General features: G+C 39.1%; 1 protein-coding gene across 1 annotated transcript in view; it reads right to left on the bottom strand.

Annotated features, from left to right (window-relative positions):
• FBN1 (fibrillin 1) overlaps nt 1–22,106 on the bottom strand; it is a 159,352-nt gene that overhangs the window by 10,815 nt on the left and 126,431 nt on the right. The window contains exons 43-61 of the mRNA XM_086756906.1: nt 21,288–21,359; nt 18,921–19,046; nt 17,706–17,828; nt 14,556–14,681; nt 13,641–13,757; nt 13,086–13,214; nt 12,696–12,815; nt 12,120–12,245; nt 9,979–10,128; nt 7,504–7,569; nt 6,651–6,767; nt 6,169–6,288; nt 4,405–4,527; nt 3,847–3,978; nt 3,094–3,219; nt 2,345–2,551; nt 1,638–1,763; nt 1,297–1,419; nt 242–358 (exon numbers count right to left, since the gene is read on the bottom strand). Of these exons, the coding sequence (XP_086613032.1) occupies nt 242–358; nt 1,297–1,419; nt 1,638–1,763; nt 2,345–2,551; nt 3,094–3,219; nt 3,847–3,978; nt 4,405–4,527; nt 6,169–6,288; nt 6,651–6,767; nt 7,504–7,569; nt 9,979–10,128; nt 12,120–12,245; nt 12,696–12,815; nt 13,086–13,214; nt 13,641–13,757; nt 14,556–14,681; nt 17,706–17,828; nt 18,921–19,046; nt 21,288–21,359 (2,346 nt within the window). The remainder of the gene's footprint in view (nt 1–241; nt 359–1,296; nt 1,420–1,637; nt 1,764–2,344; nt 2,552–3,093; nt 3,220–3,846; nt 3,979–4,404; nt 4,528–6,168; nt 6,289–6,650; nt 6,768–7,503; nt 7,570–9,978; nt 10,129–12,119; nt 12,246–12,695; nt 12,816–13,085; nt 13,215–13,640; nt 13,758–14,555; nt 14,682–17,705; nt 17,829–18,920; nt 19,047–21,287; nt 21,360–22,106) is intronic.

Here is a 22,106-nt window from a genome sequence, read left to right as displayed (position 1 = left end):
GGTATTTTTACTGTCTGATTCTTGTAAGTGCAAAATTCAGAGACAGATTATAAAAACACGGGAAGGCAGGAGGGAGGGCCTCTTTGCATCATCATCTGCTCTGGTGGGACTGGGGTCAGAACCTGGCCTATGTTTCCATTTGGTTTCTCAGGAAGCAGATTTCACTTACTTGCTACTTTGCTTCTGGAATAGGAGTCAGTAATAAATCTCAAATCTGTGTCTATATTCCCACGTCACTTACCAATGCAGGCTGTATGGTGCTGAGTGAATCCAGGAGGACATTTACAAGTGAAACCTCCAATAGTGTTGACACAAAGGAACTGGCAGTTGTGCTGCTTTGTTGCACATTCATCAAGATCTAAAAAAACCCAAGAAAACATATTTCACTTCTGTTCCCTGTGGAGGATCTGACAGCTCAGCTGGACTGAGAGAGAAGTGATTGCAAATAAATAATGTATCAAATAAAGTTTTTTGAATCTACGTCTCACTTTCCACACCAGCTTCTAGTTCCTCTCACACAAAGCCCTACATGTAATGAATGGGACTCTGGAGCTACACTAGTGCCCAAGCTGATGCTGGATTAGAAATACCACTCTCATTTGTTTGAAGGATGCTGTTATATGATAAATGTCTGCTCTCCCTGCAGTCGATAAATGGGAAGTGACCATCTTCATGAGAAGCAGTGGCAGATTGCAAAACAGTATTGCACTGAAGCATGCTCCTACTCCAAAATAAATATTTAAACGCTAATGATAAAGTACACTGTCATTACCCATGCCAAATTTAGAATTGCTGGTCTAACTTGTGTGGTTTCAGTCAGATCTTTGCTACCAAGATACATAAATAAATGAAATTATAACGAACATTTCAAAATCTCTCCTGCCCTGCTGTTCCTTATTCAGCATGCTGAATAAGGTGGTAGCTTAAAATTCTGTTGATGCTGGACAATGCACTGCAAACCATGCTCATCTTTGCATCCATGAAGATACATTTGTCACTGAAAAATACAGCTTAAACCAACATGCTTACCAAAATAAGACCAATCATATATACTACTTGCTACGAAGTCTTTTAAGATCGGCTGCCATCAGCCCGAGATAACTTCTATGGATTTACTGTTCATCCAGATCATCAACGAACTAACTGAAACACCAGCTTCATCCTGTGCAGGCCACTTCCACTGTCTTTAGTGGAAATACTCACATGAATCAGGTTTACATCATTTAAATGTCCTTGGATTGGTATTTGCCTGTGAAACACAGAGTTTCTGCGGTAAATTATTTTCTTGATTTTTACCTTTACAGCTTCTCCCATCTTCTTGCAGGATGTACCCTTTTGGACATGAACACTGGAAGCTCCCCTCTGTGTTTTTGCAGATGAAATTGCAAGGTTTTGGGGATTCATTACATTCATTCAGATCTAGAAGAAGCAAAATCAGATACCTCAAGTGCTGATAACCAAGATCGGTGATAATATATTTCAAAATGCTCTGGAAATTTTAGAAGGAAATCAAAATCTCCCAAACATTCCAATGGATGACATTTTTCTTTCTCATTTTTCAAAATCTTTATATTTCCTTCTTCAAGTCATGTCTTAGTAATAAATTTTATATACATACACCATAATGAAAAACCCACCTATGCAAAGAGTGCCAGTTATATCTGTAGTATAGCCAAGGTTGCAGTGACAACGATAAGATCCCCTCTCATTGATGCATTCCCCATTACGGCAGACATCATGAATAACCTTGCACTCATCAATATCTGCAAATAAATGAGGGTTAGTTCACAACAGAACAAGAACTGATTTTATACAGTTTCAATAGATTCTTGTGACGTGACATGAAAAAAAATCCACACTCTACATAAAATTTAAAAATTACATAAAATAATGAAATATTGCACAGATTAAGGAGAAATATTACATGGAAAAATATGGAACGGAGCATTAATCTAACTTTCAAATGCAACAAACCAGCCTTAAATGGAAGTGAACAACCAAGGCTGATCATACATTAGCCTCCATAAATCAAACATCACTTTGCTCTCATGTACACAAATAGCTCGTAATCTGTACCTACAACACACTCAAATGTGAGAGTGTAAATTCCCATTCTGAGTGCAGAATCACTCAGTCAAGCAGCATGCAAAACAGCTATCTGCCTTTGGCTACGCACCCTCTTACCAAAGGACTGTACTCTGTCGACATTAAAACTCAGAAAATTTTAACTGATACCCAAAATATTTAGGATCCTATACTGTTCAAATATACAAAAAGAAAGATTTTGTAATTTAGCACTGAATTTGACATAGTGCAACAGGGCCTTTAATAGAAAAGTCAGTACCTGCTCCGTTAGACATGTATCCTCGGCCATGAGGGCAAAGCTTCTTGAAGGCCACAGTGCCTGGGAAGGGGCAGACCTCACAGTTTTGCCCCCAGCCCCGGCCGCCATCACAGCAGCATTCAGACTTGGTGACAGAGTTCCTGTTGCTTGATCCGATTTGACACATACTTTGTAAGACTTCAGTGAAGCAGTAGCCCTCCCTGTTGTCTGGAAGAAAAATTATGCATCACAGAGATTCCTAATGGTGACGACCTCCAGAGGGTCATGAAATATTAGGAATTTAGTCAGAAATACAAAAGAAAGGGCATACTTCACCCTGAGACTGTGGAACTGAGAATGAAAGACTACCAGCAGTAGGAAAGAGAGCACGACGTCTAAGGGAAACAAAGAAGATAGGAAATTTAGCAGAAGGTGGAAGACAAGTTACGTTATGCTTATAAAAATACATTATTCTGTTTAAACTCAGAGAAACAGGGCTGGCAGAAAATCAGGACTAAAGGAAAGACAGAGTAATTCCTGGCTGACTGAAACCATGAACAGTCAGTTTTCATAGCAAGTCAACCCAATCAGACTAACTGAAGTAGGCATACAGTTAGCACGGGAAGAATGAGCTTGTAGGAGGGCACCTACTTATAAAAGCCCCTTCCTCCTGAAGGCATGTAAACTCAAGAGCATGCTTACACACTATACATTTCTAAGTTTAAGTTCAACTGCAGTTTGTGCTATCAAAGTGATAATGTGCAACTTACCAAGGCATTCATTCTGGGTGTCACTGACAGTAAATCCCTCATTGCATTCACATCTGTAACTTCCCACTGTGTTTACACAACGGCCATTCTCACAGATCCCAGGTTTGGTCTGACATTCATTTTCATCTGTGTTTTTGAAAGGATAAGACAAAAATCAAGTCCATTAAGTGGATTAATGCAGGTTAGAGAAGTTTGTATGGAGTTCTTAAGCTGTGCACTCTGCCTGGTTAAACTTGCAGATTTTTTTTTTAATACAAAATCTGTTTTATTCAACTTTCAGAGGAAAGATAGCCATGTAGCTCACAATATTCTATATTTTGTTACTATGTTTTCTCTGATATATATTCCTCACAGGTTTTCAAAATTTTTCATGGTTCTAGCTGCACTTCTGAATTCCATCCAACATTTAAAAACCAAGTTCTACTTGGTTCTACCAATGATCTACTCTCATTCAGGGTAACAGAGATAAACAAGCTTATAGCAATGGGCCAAATTCTCTGCTTTCTTCACTCGGAGCAATTCATCAGCAGCAGTACAAACTGATTGTAAAGTTAGCCACATCCAGATTTTCTACTCCCTGCATACATGTGCACACCTGAACAGCGAAGCAAGGGTGTATAGCACGGGTAGATCCATTACACAGGTAGCTGTGCAATTCTTCCTCTGAGATTCTTAACACTTTGTTAAGTCCAAAATTTTCAGCTCTGCTGAGAAACTGTGTTTCCAGAGCTTCAGCATTCCAGTGTCACTTACCTATACAGCCTTCCCCATCTGGTCTCCGCTGATAACCTGGTCCACAGATACACATATAGGTGCCAATTAGATTTTTGCACTCCATCTGCTTTGAGTCACAGTCGTGAATTCCTTCTTCACACTCATTCTGATCTAAAACACAAGGTTTAGATTTAATTATATAGAGAGACGATCCTGGAAATTCACAATAGTAAATTCTGACTTTGGAATTTCAATTGTAATCAAACTGTACACATATTTTTATTGTGCTAAACTAACCATAAGATATACTAGCCTAGAGCAAATTGATTTCTCCCAAATGCCCATTTTCATGGCAAGACAAAACCGTATCATCTGATATGACCTCACTTTATGCAGATGTATAAGTTTACAGGCAGGATAGGGCTGATACAATCAACTGCATAATGCAAACCATAGAATTTCATCCCAAATTCTTTCTGACTCAGTTACTTCCTGGGATTAAAACTCTGGCCCAATAGTGCAGTGAGTCAGAGCCCTACCCCTGCAGGAACTTGAAATCATTATCTCATAACTGTGAGAGTCTGGTAGGAGCTTTACCTCTGCACATTCTCCGGTCCTCTCGCAGAACGTATCCCGCGGGGCACTTGCATTCATAGGATCCAAAAGTGTTCACGCAGCGGAAAGCACAAAGCAGAGGGTTCTGAATGCACTCGTTGACATCTGTAATTGGAGCGACAAAAACCACGTGAGAAGTAAAATACACTTTTGTAAAACTCAGTAGACTTGAGTGCACAGGTTTTGGGTATGGCCAATACCACAGATCCCAGTTTACTGAGGGCTAATTTTAATAATTGTGAACCCATGGTTCTACTCTTGGATTTCTGTATAGGAGCAGGCACCAGACATGCCAAGATGTTTGCACAGCTACCTGAAGTTTCAATATCTCAAATAGCAAGCAGCCAATGGAAATAATTTCCAGATTCATGCTGCCAAAATACTGTCCGAGTTAAAACTGTATCTTTTCCACATTTATGCTCATTTTTTATAACTGGTTATGTTTAAATTCTACATGCACTAATTCAGCTTCTTCATACACTGAGTTCCATAAAATGATATCCTTACTAGAAATACTATTTTGAAGTGCATTTATATATGCTCTGGGCTACTTGAGTAATTACTGCTATATAATGATCTTTATGCACTCGGCTAACTTCTCTGCAATCTGAGCTTTCACTCAAATTCCACAGGGAAGTGAATGAAGCTCTAACTGGATATAAAACTAATGCAAGCTGATGCAAAAATAGCAGCATTCTTTTGTATGGGCTTGCTAACAAATAGATTGTGGCAGATAATTGAAGAACAGCTGTGTCAGGTCAGAAGACAGTGTCAGAATGTCCTAGGACATTCTCCTCTCTCCAGTTGTAACAGGAGGAGAAGAGTATTAAAAAACCCCATACTGTGTATGCACAGATCTTTCCCCTGATATAGCCTCTGCGTTTAAGGACTTCCACAGCCAAAAGCCATAACCAAGCTATCAGGCCTAATTTCCACTGATGGATTCCCACATAATTTTGTACTATGTCCTTCCGGGTCAATTTATACTTGTGGCCTCATTAATATTCTCCAGGGAAGAGCTCCACAACTTAAGTAAGCACTATGCATACAAAAATGTTTGCTTTGGTTTGTCTAACATGTTCCCTCTATTTTTGATACTTTTACCACTTTGGTTTTCTAAATTGAAATAATGTATCTCTTCAAACACATTTTCCACACTGAAAAATTATAGTTGGATTAATTTTCTGCATGTTTCTTCTATAACTCTGATCTTCCTTACTCCTCTCTTCTTTGTGTATTTTCAAATGCATTTTGAAATGACAGACCCAAGCATGAAAAATATTCAACATAGGGGTACCATGGTAATTGGCTAGAACTGTATTTATATTATCTGTTTTGTTCCCTGTTTCTTCTCTAACAAACTCAAGCAGCCCGTTTTCTATTTTCATCATCCACAGAGACTCTCTTCACTCAGGGGTCGTCTAGGAGGTGAGCAAAAACCATACACACAGTAATCAGCACTTCTGGGGACTGTTCTGGAGACATTGTACCCCAACATTCTCCTCTCTGGGCAGTCCCTTAGCAGATACTACCTGAAAACCCAATGTCCAATTAGAAAAAGATACCACAGTTTATGGTGGATACAGGAGGGAGGAACTTGTTTTTCTTTTTCAGATAAAGATGCACTGTTCCAAATGTCCATATTTTTCTGTTTAAGCTGCTTTATTCTCCTCAATTGTTTCTGAAATCAGGAAATTGTTTCAGCACAGAACTACAACAACAGTCCTTAACACATGGGAGTCTCACCTTCACAGGTCATCATCGGTCCAGGCTCAAATCCCTCAACGCAGGTGCATTCAAAACCTCCCACCACATTCCTGCAAGTTCCGTTTCCACATGGGTTTCCAACTGCACATTCATCAGTATCTGTAAGCAGTTAAATCAAGGCAAGAATAAAAGGTTATACTAACTCAAAAAGGTGTAAAATCCACGTTGTTGATGTACAACCAAAAAAATACAGAAATACAAAATCCAAGAACTCACTTAAGTAACTGAATTAGAGTCACAGACTCCAAGCATAATTTGGGATTGCTAGAGGTCATCTGGGTCAAACAGTCAGCCAGAGCAGGACCAACATGGAGCAGATTGCTCAGGTCCTGCCAGGTTTTAAGCACCAGCAGCAATGGAGACTCCACAATATTAGAATAATATAACCCCACCACTCCTTAATGCCATACTTAGCAATTCAGGAGATACTTTAAAAAGGAAAATGAAACAGCTCTACTTACCCACACATTGAGCTCCTTGTAGGATGTAACCATACGGACATTCACAGCGGAAAGACCCATCTGTGTTGATACACTGCCCAAATTTACAGTTATCTGGATCAAGGCACTCATCCACATCTTAACCAGAAATACAAACAACACAGTAAGACTTCATGTGCTTTTAGACTTCTCTCAAAGAACAAGTGTTATTCTGGCGAGAAATATTCCTGAGATCACAAAAAAATACTAATATTTGAATTTTGATATATTAGGATGAGGGCACAGAATTTGTCTTGCAGGTAGGCTTTCAGAATGCAGAGAAGAAACTGATTCTAAATGTCAGATAAAAACCGCCTCCAACTGGAGCTATAGGGAGAGGAGCAGATATGAAAAGCAGTAGTCATCCAGCGCTCCTTAAATGAAAACTTTTGCCAATAAGGCTGAAGTGCTGTTTGTCTTGGGAGAGAACAGAATGTACTGAAGGGATCTGGGAAACTGTGGTTTGCACTTCTGCAGGATTAAAACCATTTATGGTAAACAGGCTACATATATTCTATAAGAAAAGACAGGTATGCTATGTGATCCATTCTCTAGATCCTATATAAGCTTCCTACCAACTCTGCTCTGCATAAATTAAAAAGCCAAATAAGCTACTCTAAAAGAAGTTTTAATTTCTTATATACGATATATTGAAGCTTGAATTTAAAATTGGTATGAGTAATTGTTAAAAAAAAAAAAAAGTACAGAAGTTTCCACAATTCATGGTTTTTGGAAATAGTTGCAGAGGTGTTATTCTCAACTGACAGGAGACTGGCTTATGGGTAGAAAGTGGCATACCGATGCAACAATGGCATCATGCGGTTCAGGCACTTACCCAGTCTTGCATCACCAGGTCCGACAAGGATGCCAATTCCAAATGGACAAATCTGTCTGAATGCCTCTGTAAAAAAAAAAAAAAAAAAAAAAAAAAAATCAAACCATATGTTAAATTCTATCTTGGCAATCAGCATTACTCATGACCTACGCAAGTAACCACTGATACCAATTCATCCTCCTCATGTTCATGTCCAGAAATACAGTATGTAAATGTATAAACTAGCAATTTAATCTTACATTCACATAAAAACTGTATGCTTGCTTTACATTTCTTCTGATTTCCCATATTTATATATGTAAAATCTTGTGAATAATTGCATTATTTAACTTCCTTTAAGAAGAAAACTAACACAATATTTCCATTTTAAAAGTATCAATACTAGTGACTGCATTCTCTTCTGCAGTGAATTAAAGATTTCTTACATTTTCCAAAGAAGACACAATTTAATCTGTAGTCACCAGTTAGTAGCTCCTTAAAGCACGCCAATATCTAGTTCTAGAGTAAGTAATAATTTTATTATACGTAGGCTGAGAGTAAAATTTCTGGGTTCAGCTTAGAGTGAAGTCATCACTCAGATTCCAAATCCACAAGGTTTTCTGTGTGGTTTTTGAAGATTTAAATATGATATAAGTCTTTGGAGAACAAGTCATTCTTTATTTTTTGTTGCAGGAAGCATGTATTTCCTTACCTATGCAAATCACTTGGCATTATAATAAATAAGAAATCCTAAATTTCTACTCTGGTGGACCAAAATGCAATGAGGATGCATGTAATCATAAAGGCCCTTCAGCTTCAGAAACTCCTCTAGTTTTGGGTGTCACACACACACAAAAAAAACCAAAAACCACAAGTCTTGCAGCTGAAACTAACCTTCTGCCTTCTCCCCTCTAAACTGTATCTTGAGCAGATGGACAGACCCAGGACTGTAATTCCAACCATCTCAAGATGTTGTTGAGCATATTCTCTACTAACCATGCTTAGAACATCACAGAACCCCTGACAAGATTTAACCTTTTCCTTTGCAAATTCAGTAGGCTGCAAAGAGGTTTACAGTGCAGCAGTACAACACAGTCATAGACATAATAAATGTTACACTTTCTTTAGATTAAATACATCAGCTGATCTTTGCTGAGGTTGAACAAAATAGAACTAAGTGTAGATGCACACTTTCACTGAAAACAAGTGTCTGCCACACTGCTAGGGTCTCAGTGGGAAACAGCTCTGCGCAGCTGGGCAGCACAAAAACTGCCTGTTGCTCAAGCCTTCAGAAGGAAACCCAGGTGGCACATGTGCTTGAGCTTACCAGCCTCCATTCAGATAGAACACAATGGAGAACATGCGTGAGATAACAACTGAGTATTTTTTTTTTAAATAAAGAAACAATTCCACTGTCTATGACATGCCAAGACATAAATTTCCTAGACTCTGATATCTTAAAGTTATTCCTTTTTTTTTAAAAGATGAGAAAAATGGCCTTCATATCATCCTTTGAGAACAGTTCGGACTGTGAAAAGTGTATGTGCTGACTGACACTTCAAGGACATGCTGCTATGTATACTATGCTTTTCCAACTGAATTTGGTTCAAATGTTCCAAGGCAACAGATTGAAACATGCACAGGCAATAAGCCTGGGAGGAATATTGCAACTGGCACATCTGATTCTTTTTTCTTCCCTTGCCTTTTGTGAGGATTGTCTGCAAAACATCTACATGACTTATTAATGAAATGAACTGTATTAATGTATTGCTGAAACCACTAATGCTGTTAACCACATTTGTCAGCATGAATTAAAGTCCGTTCAGCAAACTGCACCATGATGGCACAAAGGCTGATTGACTTGCTTGATGCCTAGTTACTCAGTCTTACAAAGGATATTAACAAAGGAAAGTGTTTCTTTAGCAACAGTCCAGGGAGCCTTCCTTCATCAAGGCCTGTGTTTTGTCATTCTCTGCTATTTTTGCAAGTCATTCATATTGATAAAATTGCCATTTTGTATTTTTTAATATAAAAAAGTAGTCACAAAATTTAACAGGGCGATTCAGATGTGGATCTAGCTCAACTGTTTGTTTTTTTTTTTAATTAGATTTCATGTTCATGGCACATCTTCCTATACTTATTTACAATTAGATTAATTCCATTTGTGTCTTCCAGGTATTCCCACTCAGAGCCTATCAAGGACCTACTTACTCCTTTCCACTTTCTGTACGTGAGACCTCCAGAACAAAATACCCAGCACCTAATCATACTAACAAACCTGTAAGCAAACATGGAATATGCTTGAGACTGGACTATGTAAGGAGTATGTTTTTTGAGAACACAATGGCCTCTGCTTTACAGAGAGCAATGACAATTGTTAGGGTGTTAAACACTTCTGGAAAACTATTTTTCCTAATTCCTTCTTATAAGAATCCCAATCTTCTTTCAGTTCTGGGAGGCTATCTTGACAGTAAGGTAACCTAGTCAATAACGCACCATCTGCTTCCTCCGGGCAGAGTTCACAGGGATCTCCCCATCCCTGTCCCTTTAAGGCGCAGCAACACTCTTGTTTGGAGTGGTTTCGGGACTTCGGCACAGAACATTTTCCATCTTCAAACTTGGTAAAGCAGTAACTTACTCTCAGATCTGCAAAGAGAAAAACTTATTATGAGCAGTTAAGGTGACTTTGGCACAATTTTCACTCAGAGGTGTTAACTGCAAAATTACAAGAGGAGTCCCCAACAAAACTCCCAACTTTCATCTGAGTCTATCAAGAAGGACCATTATTGTCTCTGGGGAAGATCTGAAGAGGGACAGGAACTCCCTATTCCAGTAAAGGAAAGCTATAGGATAGAGTGTTCTACTTCAGTCATGGGAAAGGAGTTTTTCCTCTTTTGTCCAGCAGAGATGGAAAGGCTGTACTCCCCTCTTGTCCTCACTCCTCTTTGTAAAAACTGAATATTGGCTTAATTTATTTATAGTCCATCATTAGTAAGAATCACTTGAGTCAAGAGATTTTAATCAACTTGCAGTGATAATACTGTGTACTGTTAAAATGAGAGGCAATTATCAATAGCACTTTCTTTCCTCCTTCTTCCCTGAGGTACACACAAAACAAAGAAAACTGACCAAGGGGCACTACACTTTACTTCCTTAGGCTGGATAACCAGCATGCCGGAGCAGAGCTGAGATCACAGACCACAAGCATCCAGCAGGCAGAGAGTTGGTAGCTCCCTGCATTGGCAGGCGGACAGCAAAAGGGCAGTTGTGAAAGCAGCTGCTCATCCAGTTTTCCAGTTGCAGCATCAATGCTGAGCAATGTCCAGATTTTACAAATGGGAAGTTTTAAACAAAACTTTGGCCTGAAATACTTGAAAAAAATCCAGTCTTCTCCAGGGGATGGGGAGAAGCCCACTTCAAGTTCATACACACAAGTGTGCATTTTCCTCTGACATAATGTGTGAAACAGCGGTCTGTTTTCTTAAAGGAGAAGATTAGGCTGTATTCTTCTTTATTACTTTGTCTCTTGGGGTTTTTTGTGATGTTTTTTTTCCTTACCTGAAGAGAATACCACTCTCTCACTGAAGAAATCTTATTTATAAAGGCTACAAAAGCACAGCTAAAACAGCCATGCTGCTTTCTTGAAGTTAAATGAAATAACTTGGGCCAAACTGCACGGTGGTTTGAAGACTTGGATGAACATTTACTGCAGGTTGGATTCATTTTTACCAAAACCACAGTTTCATTTAGCCCACTGTGAAGTGAAGAACTCACTATGGTGTCAACAAGCATCACCGTTCTGTGCCAAGCATAACTACAGAGGTCCTTATAAAGGTCTTACTCATCAGTGGTTCCCACTGTGCACGCTGTGTATAGGACATTTAATGATGTATCTATTTAGTAATTTCCAAAGTCTTTAAAATAACTCACTCTCTAATTTGCTGTGCTTGCTGTTTATCCACAAAATAAACTAGCCTGTGGCTTTTCATTACTAGACGTTCAACTTTTAGCATCTGATCTCTGTCTTAGTGCACACGTTCAGGCTCTGAACAGTATATGTGGTAATCCAGAAGCCAAAAGATGGTTCAGACTTTTCTGAGCAGATGGGTGCTTATTGTCCACACAACACCGCTTACAATTTTTTTCCACTGATCTTTTTTTCACCCACACATTTGTGGAGAGGAATAGCATATAACAAGCATTATGGTGAATTTGATAAGTGTTAAGAATGGCCTTATTCCTGGAAATGCTGCCTTTAGCAGTGCACTGTAGTAGTCTCCTGCCTGTGTTTGTGCTCCATCTCCGCGTCAGACATGTCACAGTCTATACAGAGTTCAGGTAGTCTCAACATTTCTTGCAGTGGTGCAAGGAAGGGCTGCAGGGCAACATAATTTCCTCACTTAACCTGGTGAATTTAATATTATCTTTGCCCCTTTTATTGCAATGTTCTCTTTAATGACAAACAGATGTTAGGGCAAGACAGAACCTGGCCCCAACTACAGAATTATCATGTTTTCCTTGTGAAAAAAACTGTTTGAGTCCAGAGTCTCCTTGTTATATTAGAAACAGGCAGCTAATAAGGCTTTTATAAAACAGCAAACAAATTTTGAAATGCCAGAAAATAGGAAAGAACTTACCCTGGCATCGTCTTCCTGTGGAAGACAACACAAAGCCTTCTGGACATAGACATTTGAAACTGCCTAGAGTGTTGCTGCATGTGCCCAGGGCACAAATTTCTGGCTGTTCCACACACTCATCAATGTCTGTAAGAAAAGGAATTAAAGACATGAGAAATAAAAAAGTCTACACTGGCAGCTGCACTACATAAAATGTAACCTTACATCATCACTGATATCTAACAGATTTGAAAAACAAAAAGGTCAAACAAAAAGGAATAGACAGAAAGAGGAACAAGAAATCCAGGTGCAAAATCTAGGGGTAGTTTTCAAATCCTCATGCAGTGAATAAACCTCAGCAATGTACCATCAACCAAAGAGCCTGAGATTAGATTTTTCTTGGGATCAGATCAGATAGTTCTGGTTCAAACAAAAGTTGCTGAGAATTTTTCTGGGAAGTGACTTACTAGTGGCTACAGTTCAGAACTGTACACTCCCACAAAAGACTAAACATTACTCATGTTTAGATGCAGAGGAAAGTGGTAACGCCTGTGAATAGCTAGAAAAGGGACAGAAGAAGGATTGTTCTGTACACACCTTCACATTTGTCATTCTGCAGGACATATCCAGGAGGACAGATACATCTGAACGATCCATCCAAGTTCTGGCATGTGCCTGGTGAGCATTTTCCAGGCTCCAGTGCACACTCATTGATGTCTAAAAGAAAAAAAAAGACAATTTATTTCAGATAATTGCTGTTATCTCAGTAAATCTATGGCTGAGATTACTTTAATTTAGATTCCATCAAACTGATGGCAGAATCCCCCAGGAGCAGGAAAAGAGTCCTCTTCTCGTCTTCTTGTCATTGTTTTCTTCTGCTAGCTACAATGACAGCATGACAGTTCTCTCCGGCTTCTTCTACTGTTTTAATAAGAATTTCCTCAAAGTTTGCTGCACTTTTTTTCTACTCCAAAAGAAAGCACTCACCAACACAAGTCCTTCCATCAAGAGCCACCTCATAGCCATCATTGCAAAGACACTGGAAGGACCCGATCGTGTTCACACACTGACCGTTCCTGCAGAGCATTCCATTTCCACTTGCACACTCGTCCACATCTAAAAAAATAACATTGAAAGATAAATAAGAAACACCTGCAACAAGTGAAATTGGGTAGGTGAGATTTCTGGTTCTACCGTATCAGCACAGTAACTGATAACACATAAATAATCCTCTGTTTCAAAAGCAAGTGAGGGGAAGATACCACTTTTGGTCTATGTTGTAAAATTGTCAAAGCAAGAGTAAAAACATGAATGGCATATATCACATGCAAACATTTAAGTGGCTATAGAAAAGTCAGGAGTGCATAACCAAAGAGGCCTTTTCAGACTCAAGAAATCAGTTTTTGTCTTTAATCGCACGACCATGGAAGGTGCGGTCCTAACTCAATAGGGAAGATACTACTAATGGTACTTTCATTAGAAGCAGAAAGTCTTAGAAGCGGAAAGTCTTAGAAACATGTAACTGGTCTCAGCGCTCCTTACCTATGCAGTCATTGTTGTGAGAGAGGATGAACCCCAGATTGCAGCGGCAGTTGAAAGAGCCAATGGTGTTCCTGCAGGTTCCATTGCCACAGGCATCTCTCTCACACTCGTTAATATCTACAAAGGAGGAAAAACAAGCAGCAAGAATTTTAATCACTGGTGGGGAAAGGAAAGTCTGTAGCTATCCCACAGGCAAGAGAAATAATCCACTGCCAACTGACTGAACAGAAAGAAAGATTGTCATATCTCCGCAAAAGATTATTTTACATAGGCTTATACACCTGGTATTAACATCTATAAAAAATAATCAAGGGTCCAACAATCATTTATCTTATTGTGGCACTTATCTCACCCTTTCCAAAGGAAGTCTAAGCTCCCTTTAATCATCAGCCTTCTGAAATCTCCTCATCTTGTTCAGATAAAAGACACTAGAGTAACAGCTGTGAATGGGTTAAATACAGAATTTCCTTCTTTATGAAGATGATTCTGTTTCTGAAAAGGGCACTTTTCTGGCAAGAAATCTACCCTTCCCTTACTCTGTTAACAAGGAGGCTGTATACAATTGCTGCATTGCAATATTCATCTATTAAATTTCTTGCCTAAAGGAATAAATAAGACAAGGTGCTTCAGAAAATTCTAAGAGGAATGGAACATTTTCCTGAAAACTGAAAGCATTAGCTGTTCATTAGACAGGATACGTATTTTTAAAGGTTCACTCTACTGTAATGAGATGTTCTTCATTCGTTATCAGCTTCCTGTCATCTCTAATTGCCAGCTATGGTGGTTTTGCACCTTTGCCTGGTGGTAAATGGCTCACAATCTCAGTTCTTGTAACGCAACTCCTTATGACAGAGAGGACAGACTTAATAAGTATCTTAATGGAAGCCTAAGTACAGCTTAATTTTATACACTTGCCTATACACATAGTTCTGTCATCATTGGTCTTGAATCCGTTGTGACAAATGCAGTAGAAACTTCCAACGGTGTCAATACACTGCCCGTGGCTGCAGATATTGGGAATTTCTTGACATTCATTCCGATCTGAAAACAAAGAGGGACAGTGAAAGTTAAGGTCTCTAAACTACAGGGCTGGAAAGATGTATTGACAGCAACCATGATAGTCAGAATCCAGTGCATGGCCCTAATTTAAAATAGTATTTTAATTTATTAATGACAAAAGCATTATTAATTAAATCTCAGAAAAGGGGCTATTTGCTTGTAAATTGCCTTTTCCAACATTTGTGGAGCTGAAAAAAATTTAAAACCGCTATTTACCCAACATGAACTCTTGCTGTAGGGAAAGCATATCGCCATGGCTTTGAAAAGTAGAATTAATGACATGAAATAGTATATGGAGATTTCTGAGTGCTCTACATTGACCACAGCCGATACGAAAGCCACATATAAATCACAGTTTGTATTCTTCTCATGAAATCAACTACTTGCTTTTAGCTACATTTGAATATAGCACAAATTGCTTGATTAACTCACAGCAATCATACAAAACAGAAAGGGAGATGAATCTCATCCTTTTCTCACTAAGCTTACAGAGAGATAAAATGCTTTGTAGATTCACCTACTCATTGTTCAGAGATAAAAAGGGTACATGTATACATATAGGCCGTAGCATCCATGCCCTCATGCAATGTGACAATCCTGTAAATCAGACAAAGCTCAAACAACAGAGTTACTGCTATACGGAGTCAAAAAATATTTCGCCAACAACAGCGAACACTCAACTACATAATTATGCAGAGAGAGAGGTGGAAAGCTATCCTGCCAGCAGCTGATCTGCTGCCTTACAATGGCAGGGCATCTATTACACTAGTTCAACAGCTGACTGCTTCCTCCTACTTTTGTTACAAATGCTTTCAGGCAGAATCCAGGATTCTATGAATAGTAAATAAACAAAATGTTGAAGAACAAAATGTTTGCTGTCCTGCTGGAAGGAAAAATCAGAGACACGAATCAAATGAGGTCTTTCTGTTGACCACATCGCCAACAAGACCTGGTTTGATTCAATGTTTCCTGGCGTTTTGTCTGCTGCAGCTCCAAAATATTAGAACTGAAGTGCTGCTATAAGCTTGTATTAGAATTGATTAGATGTTAGTGTTCAGTAATTTTCTTTCATTTGCAAAGCAGATGCAGTTTCTTACTAAACCATCCTCAGTTCATTGCAAAACAAAGAGTCAAGCTGTTTCTAGTTGCAAAGAACTTCATGTACTAAGTCCTATTTTCCTGCCTCTGCTGCCTCTTCTCTACACTCTACTTGGCACACAGACAATCCTGATAGTCCTCATCCCTGGGGTTACCATACATCAACTGAGGCCATTAGTAACTTTGGATGGGTGCTCACTGAGCACCAAGCTCTCATATTGCTATTAATGATACTGCTGCTAATTAGAGTCTCAAGGAAGCAAAAAGGAAACCAATGCTGGATAACATGCTGTCTTAAGAACTCCTAATCTTTGCAGCTCAGGAGACTGGAGACAAAAGAACTATGACTCTCTTTGGTGCTCTGTGAGGAAATGAATAGTGAATTAAAGTCCCAGAGAAAGCAACTTATTTTGAGGTAAACACAGAATATTGTATTTTTAAAAAAAAAACAGGACAGAGAATTATCTTAAGTGCTGAAAATGAGTTTATATGAAACAATAATTATACCACAATAGATAGCACCAGAATAATGCTATTTTGATAGTAAGATAAATACAGTACTTATAGTACTAGTGGCTGTGATACATCAGTTTTGATTCAATAGCATATAAACTACTGGGTGTGATAATTTTCCACGCAGCAGCATGACCGACCCAACACTGCAAGGTGCATAGCACTCTCTGCTCTCAGCAGAGCCGTTGGGAATTTCCTTCTTTTGCTGGATCAAGTACTTTATCAACCACTTTTATTTTTACTCTAATTGTGTAACTTTATTTTCATTGAACATAAAATAAGAGCAAAATACAGGGAAGTATTACTGCTTGTGCCAATTCATGTTGAGTATTGTAATCCATATCAGAACCTTCCCTGGCTCTTCCTGTACTTCTGTAACAAACCCATAACAACAACAATTACATTAGGAACATATTGAATATTTACATGTGCCACTGCATAGCTTACCAAAACAAAGTTTTAGTTCTCATAGTAGTGTTCTGGTTGCCCCTACACCCTTTTCCCTCAAGGGTGACATGAAACAATGAAAAACTGCACTGCAGGGAAAAGTGCACTTCCTAAAACTCAAGTACTCAGAAGCAAAAACCCAAGGAAAATGTTACCAGTTTCCGTTATAATTATTATTTTGTTCAGAAACATATATAATATTTACAGCTGCTTGGCTTACAGCAGTCTTTAAAATCTCTGCAATTCTTCAAGTAATCAAGATAACATTAATGCCTCTCTGGACTACGATATTATAAGAAAAAGCAAATAGATTACAGAACTGTGCTCCCACTCAGTAAGCATTTAAAAATAATGTTCAGAGGCCTGTTTAAATCCACATAAAAGTTAGGAAGTTTGACAATGAGCTTTTTAAGTTAGTTATTGCATATGGCCTAGCAGATAAGTCCACCTTATCAGCAGGGTCCCCAGCAAGCAGTGAGTTATTTGTAAAGACACAAGTGGCAAATAAATTGCTAAAACACATCTAGCAAATTATAATGGAAATCAAAGAATTTATGCAGAGAAAGGTCCCTGCCAGGACCACAACTGAATTTTCAGTGTCAGAAAACAGTTAGTCAAAAGGTAGTGAATCAATTGGCCTTTTCCCCCTAGACATGATATGGGATAAAGAAAAATGTTTGCAGTTGATGGGACAAAGAGGAAGACAAACACCTACTCAGGTGATTAACTCTCATTTATGTCTCTGCAGGATGGGCCCATTAGTCTTCTGGGAACTACCAAAACATTTATGGGATGCCCTAAAATGGGCATCCTCCTAAGAGGAGGATTCTTGGAACCCAGATCATCTCCTGGTATACCATCTTTCTGAAGAGGAGGTATGCTTTTTTAGAACTCTTAAAATCTACTACTTTTTGAGGATCCTCACAGAAACAAGTCAGAAGTACTCACCAACGCAGCGGCCAGTTGATGTGAACCTGTATCCAGGTTTACAGTCACAACGGTAGCTACCAGCTGTGTTGACACATTCTGCATTTTGCTGACACACTGGTCCATTTTGGCATTCATCAATATCTGTCAATACAAAAAGGGAATTTGATTGTTATGGTAAGATGGCACTAGAAAGATGTTAAAAACACTTTGCTTTTAGTGTAAAGAGTATCACCTTACCCAAATACGGGAATCTCTTTCTAATTCTGAAAAAATAAATATATTGATGAAAGTAGATTATTGGTCACATTTAGTTATCTCCCTGAAATGATCTCAAATCCATATGCTCCATGTCTAAAATTCATTCCTATTGGAGCATTTATAATGGTTTTCTGAAGGTGCTGGAGGGCCCTCATTGGCCTGTTGCAACACTTCACTTTGGTGGATTTCAGTCTTAAGACTGTGAGCAGAGTAAGTAAGCTGCTATGTCTGCATAAGATCTCCCCTGGATACTATGAGGATATCTCTTGACCAAAACACAGCATCAAGATACCTGCAGGATATTAGTAGTTTTCAGTGTAAACACCACCACAACATTTTAGGTAAAGAATGTTGACCAATTTTCCTTACTTAAGCTGCTACAAAAAGATAACTTTATTTTCCTAGAAATATAACTGTGTTTCAGGTAGAAGCAGCATACAGAAGATGCTTTTACTGGAAGCTCACGATGCCTTGCTTGCAGCACCCATGTTGTCAGCAGTCATAACTCACACCAGAGAATGACAGCAATTCATACTGCTGTCTCCAGTTGCTCCACTAAACTGACTAATACAATGTTAGTAAATGTTTAAATTGGAAAAAAAAAATAATCATGGTTTACATTACTTACAGAAATCTTTGTGTTGTTAGAAAAAAAAAACAATCTTGTAATTAAAAAAAAAAATTGCTCCTCTGACTCAAGACTACTACCTCTTTTCTTGGCCTTACTGTCAAATATGAAAAACAATGTTCCTTCCCATGACTGCAGACTCATGTTCCTTCAAGGCCTTAAATGTCTCATGGAAAATCTGGTATTTTCTATAAAAGAATTAAAAATGTCTGAATTAACATAGACTTATCACACTGATACCAGTATTTTCCCCTCATTAAGGATGACTTGCAAGTATATCAGATTTGCCAGTGTTTGAATTGGTAGCTGTTGAAACCCTGTTTCTCTGAATGAGATCAGCACTCTACCTTCGCAAATCAGTAGCTTGTCGTTGTAGAAGAAACCCACAGGACACTCGCATCGGAAGCTGCCAACCATATTTATACAGATCCCATTTTCACACACTCCAGGAATCTCTCTGCATTCATCAATATCTGCAAGAAGAAAATTTTTTAAATACTTATAAACAGCATTTCATGAAATCTTCCGCTACAGAACATGTCCTTATGCATTTATCCTTAAGGGAATTATCAAATATATAATGTGAGCATCAGAATGTTCCCAACTGCAATAGAGAGTGAGTCATTCCAAACTGTGGAAACATACATATTTCCTATTTCCTCAGGTTCTGACTCTTCAGAACCTCTTGTAGTGAAGACATATCCTGCCACACAGGAATGCAGAGGGTAGCACACGTCCTTCCTGTCCTTCCTCATGTCTTCTCCCACCCACAGCCCTGATGAACCTCATCTTCCCAAGTGTTACAGTGGAGTTGTTGGGAAGAGGCAAAGAGACAGAATGTAACTGTCTTCGGTTTAATACAGGAGAGCATAACTGAATGCAAACACATGTCAGAATTTTTTGCACTGTTTTACCCTTGTTTAATCTGAAAAGACTTTCATGTTTTTATGTAACAGTTTGAAAGTGCCAATGCCAGGTAACATCTGAAGTGCTGCCAACACACTATTAACTAGATTAAGCCAGGCAGCCAGGGTTTGCCAATGCTCTATATAGACCTGAGTTAAGTAACTGATGTTGGCAGAAAAAAAACCCCAGCTGCTATTACAATTATATGTCTTGCCTGTTCGGCCCTTAAGTTACACATCTTTAATATTCTGACAACAGGAAAGAGTTCAGAGACTCCTCCAAAGCCTCTCCCTTTAGTAAAAACTGTCACAGGCACTGATGTACACAAGCCACAGAATATGGTGGGAAACTGTCAGCTAGCATGAGTTTCCATCAGATAATATATTTTTTTTATTTCACTGCTGGATCAAACCCTTCATTTCCTACATTAGATTCTGTAATTCTGAGTCCTTGGATTATATAAGGGATGAGTAAAAATAGAACTACTTCTGTCTCAGAAACAACCACCTGGAGTAAATATACAGAACTTTAATCCAAACAGAAGAGTAACATCATGTAAGGACTGTAACAAAATACTACAGGGTACACAGAACACCATCCTTGCAGAGTGGGCGCTACCTTGTTCCTGTGCCCACAGATGTAAGGGACAGGAGCAAGACCTGTGCAAAAGCAGCAAGCTGAGTGCTACAACCTAGTGAGACCTGCCGAGATCCCAAAGCAGCAGAGAGAGCTTGTGATTCGCACAGCGTAAAGCTGTGTGCGCATCAGTCTCACCACAGTGCTGCATGCACTGGGGTGTACTGGTGGCCTCTGAGGTACATTCAGTTGGCTCCTGAATGTGCATTGCTTTATGACACGGCAGGGCAGATGGAACAGACTGCAGCACTCTGGCACGCACGTCAGCAGCTACAGATGCAGCTTTTACCTATGCATGTCAGCATGACACAAGGTCTCTCTGCTGATGCTGATGAATGGCCCAATTAGCTTGAGCAGACGGGCAACAATTTGGGCTAATGCCAATAGCTAGAACTTTGCTTCTAAGAAATGACCTGCTAAATAATAGATACTGTTCATTTCCGTAACTTTTTAAAAAATTACATTCCCCACTTTACTAGAAATATTTTCATCCAACTAGTTGAATGCTGCATCACAGCAGCAGCTTAATGCTAAAGCACCTGAGTACTGCCCATATGCTGTCTGTGTTTGTTATGGGGCACATTATCTGCTTCTTATTTGCATTTTTGTGTGAATAAAAACAAAAGGGAGTCCCATCAGGGATTTACGCAACTTCTTGTCTTAGAACTCCTCATTCTCTCCCTTTTTTTGTTTTGCAATTTGTTACTCACGATTCAAATGTTACACACAATAACATATGTGAGAAATATTCCAACTGAGCAGAAAAAAGGAATTTGTGTCAAACCAATACACAAGGGGACTGATGTGAAATGTCAGATTAAATCTCTGCTTTAGTTTGAAGGAAAGACTCCTAATTCCTCTCAGACCAAATGCCGGTTGGCCTTACTCCCAGATCACTTCTTCTCAGTATCTGTGCCCTGCTCAGGGAGGCCTGATTACAGTTTCTTTGGAGCTTTATGTTGCCTCAACTACAAGCAGCAACTATCATTGCTGCCAGTTAGGAGGAGCTAGGCAGAAAGTTTGCAGGCTCAGACTTAAGTGGAGGGCTGAACTCTATCATGCTGTTTAGTTGTTATTCCATCCATGAAAAAAATAATTGGGAAAACAAAACTGCCCTCTTCCCTGGGCAGAGGGAGCATAGAATTTAGTTTAAAACAGAAATTACAACTCACCAACTGGTAATCCAGTATAAATGTCAATGAAGAAGCCAGGCCTTTGACTTCCACAGAGTGTGGAGAATTCATCTGCAACAGGAAAACAAAACAGTGATTACAGTATTTGGAATTAATCAACAGTCAAAAAATCATTACATCTTTTGCCCAAGAAAATTCTTCTTCTACTCTTTCAGCACCTGCAGGGCACACAGAGTTATACAGAGTTATGAGACTCACCATGTGGTGTGCTTAGTATGCACTTGGGTTCTCACACAAAGGCGATTGAAATTAGCAAATAAAAAGATGTAGATTGCTTGGGATTGCATGCTGATTTTGCTTTGCATATGCTTATCTCTGTGCATTAGAGTTTCTGCATACAAGTCCAGATTTGACTTTTGAAAACCTGAACAGTAAGTTGGAAGTTATTCAAATAAGTGACTAGAAAGTTTGGTCTTGATGCAAACCACCTTGGACCAAAATGCAATGTCCTGGGCTCAACTCTGCAGAGTCTCACCCAGTGTGAAGGAGTCCTGTATGGCCATACAATTAGCCCAGAAACTCCCACATCTTAAATTTAGCTGCTTGACACAGATCATTCTTAGAGGAGACCAGAGTACCTTTGTAAACCCACGGCTACCACAAAGGGCCTTTGTGGCAATCAGCAGTCGAGGCACAGCACAGCAGACACCGTACTTGCTGGAGCAAAGCCAATAAAACCTTGGTCAGTGCCTTAACACGGGATCAACAAGCATTTGCAAAGAGACAGATTAACCAATACAGAGCATGAAGTCATGCAACTGGGCAACTGTCACAGAAGGAGGCATGGCCCAGCAGCAT

The sequence above is a fragment of the Chlamydotis macqueenii genome, chromosome 12 (genome assembly GCF_036417535.1).
Source record: "Chlamydotis macqueenii isolate bChlMac1 chromosome 12, bChlMac1.mat, whole genome shotgun sequence".
Classification (NCBI taxonomy): domain Eukaryota; kingdom Metazoa; phylum Chordata; class Aves; order Otidiformes; family Otididae; genus Chlamydotis; species Chlamydotis macqueenii.
Note: the sequence above shows the minus strand (reverse complement) of the source record. Positions and strands in the feature narration are given on the sequence as shown.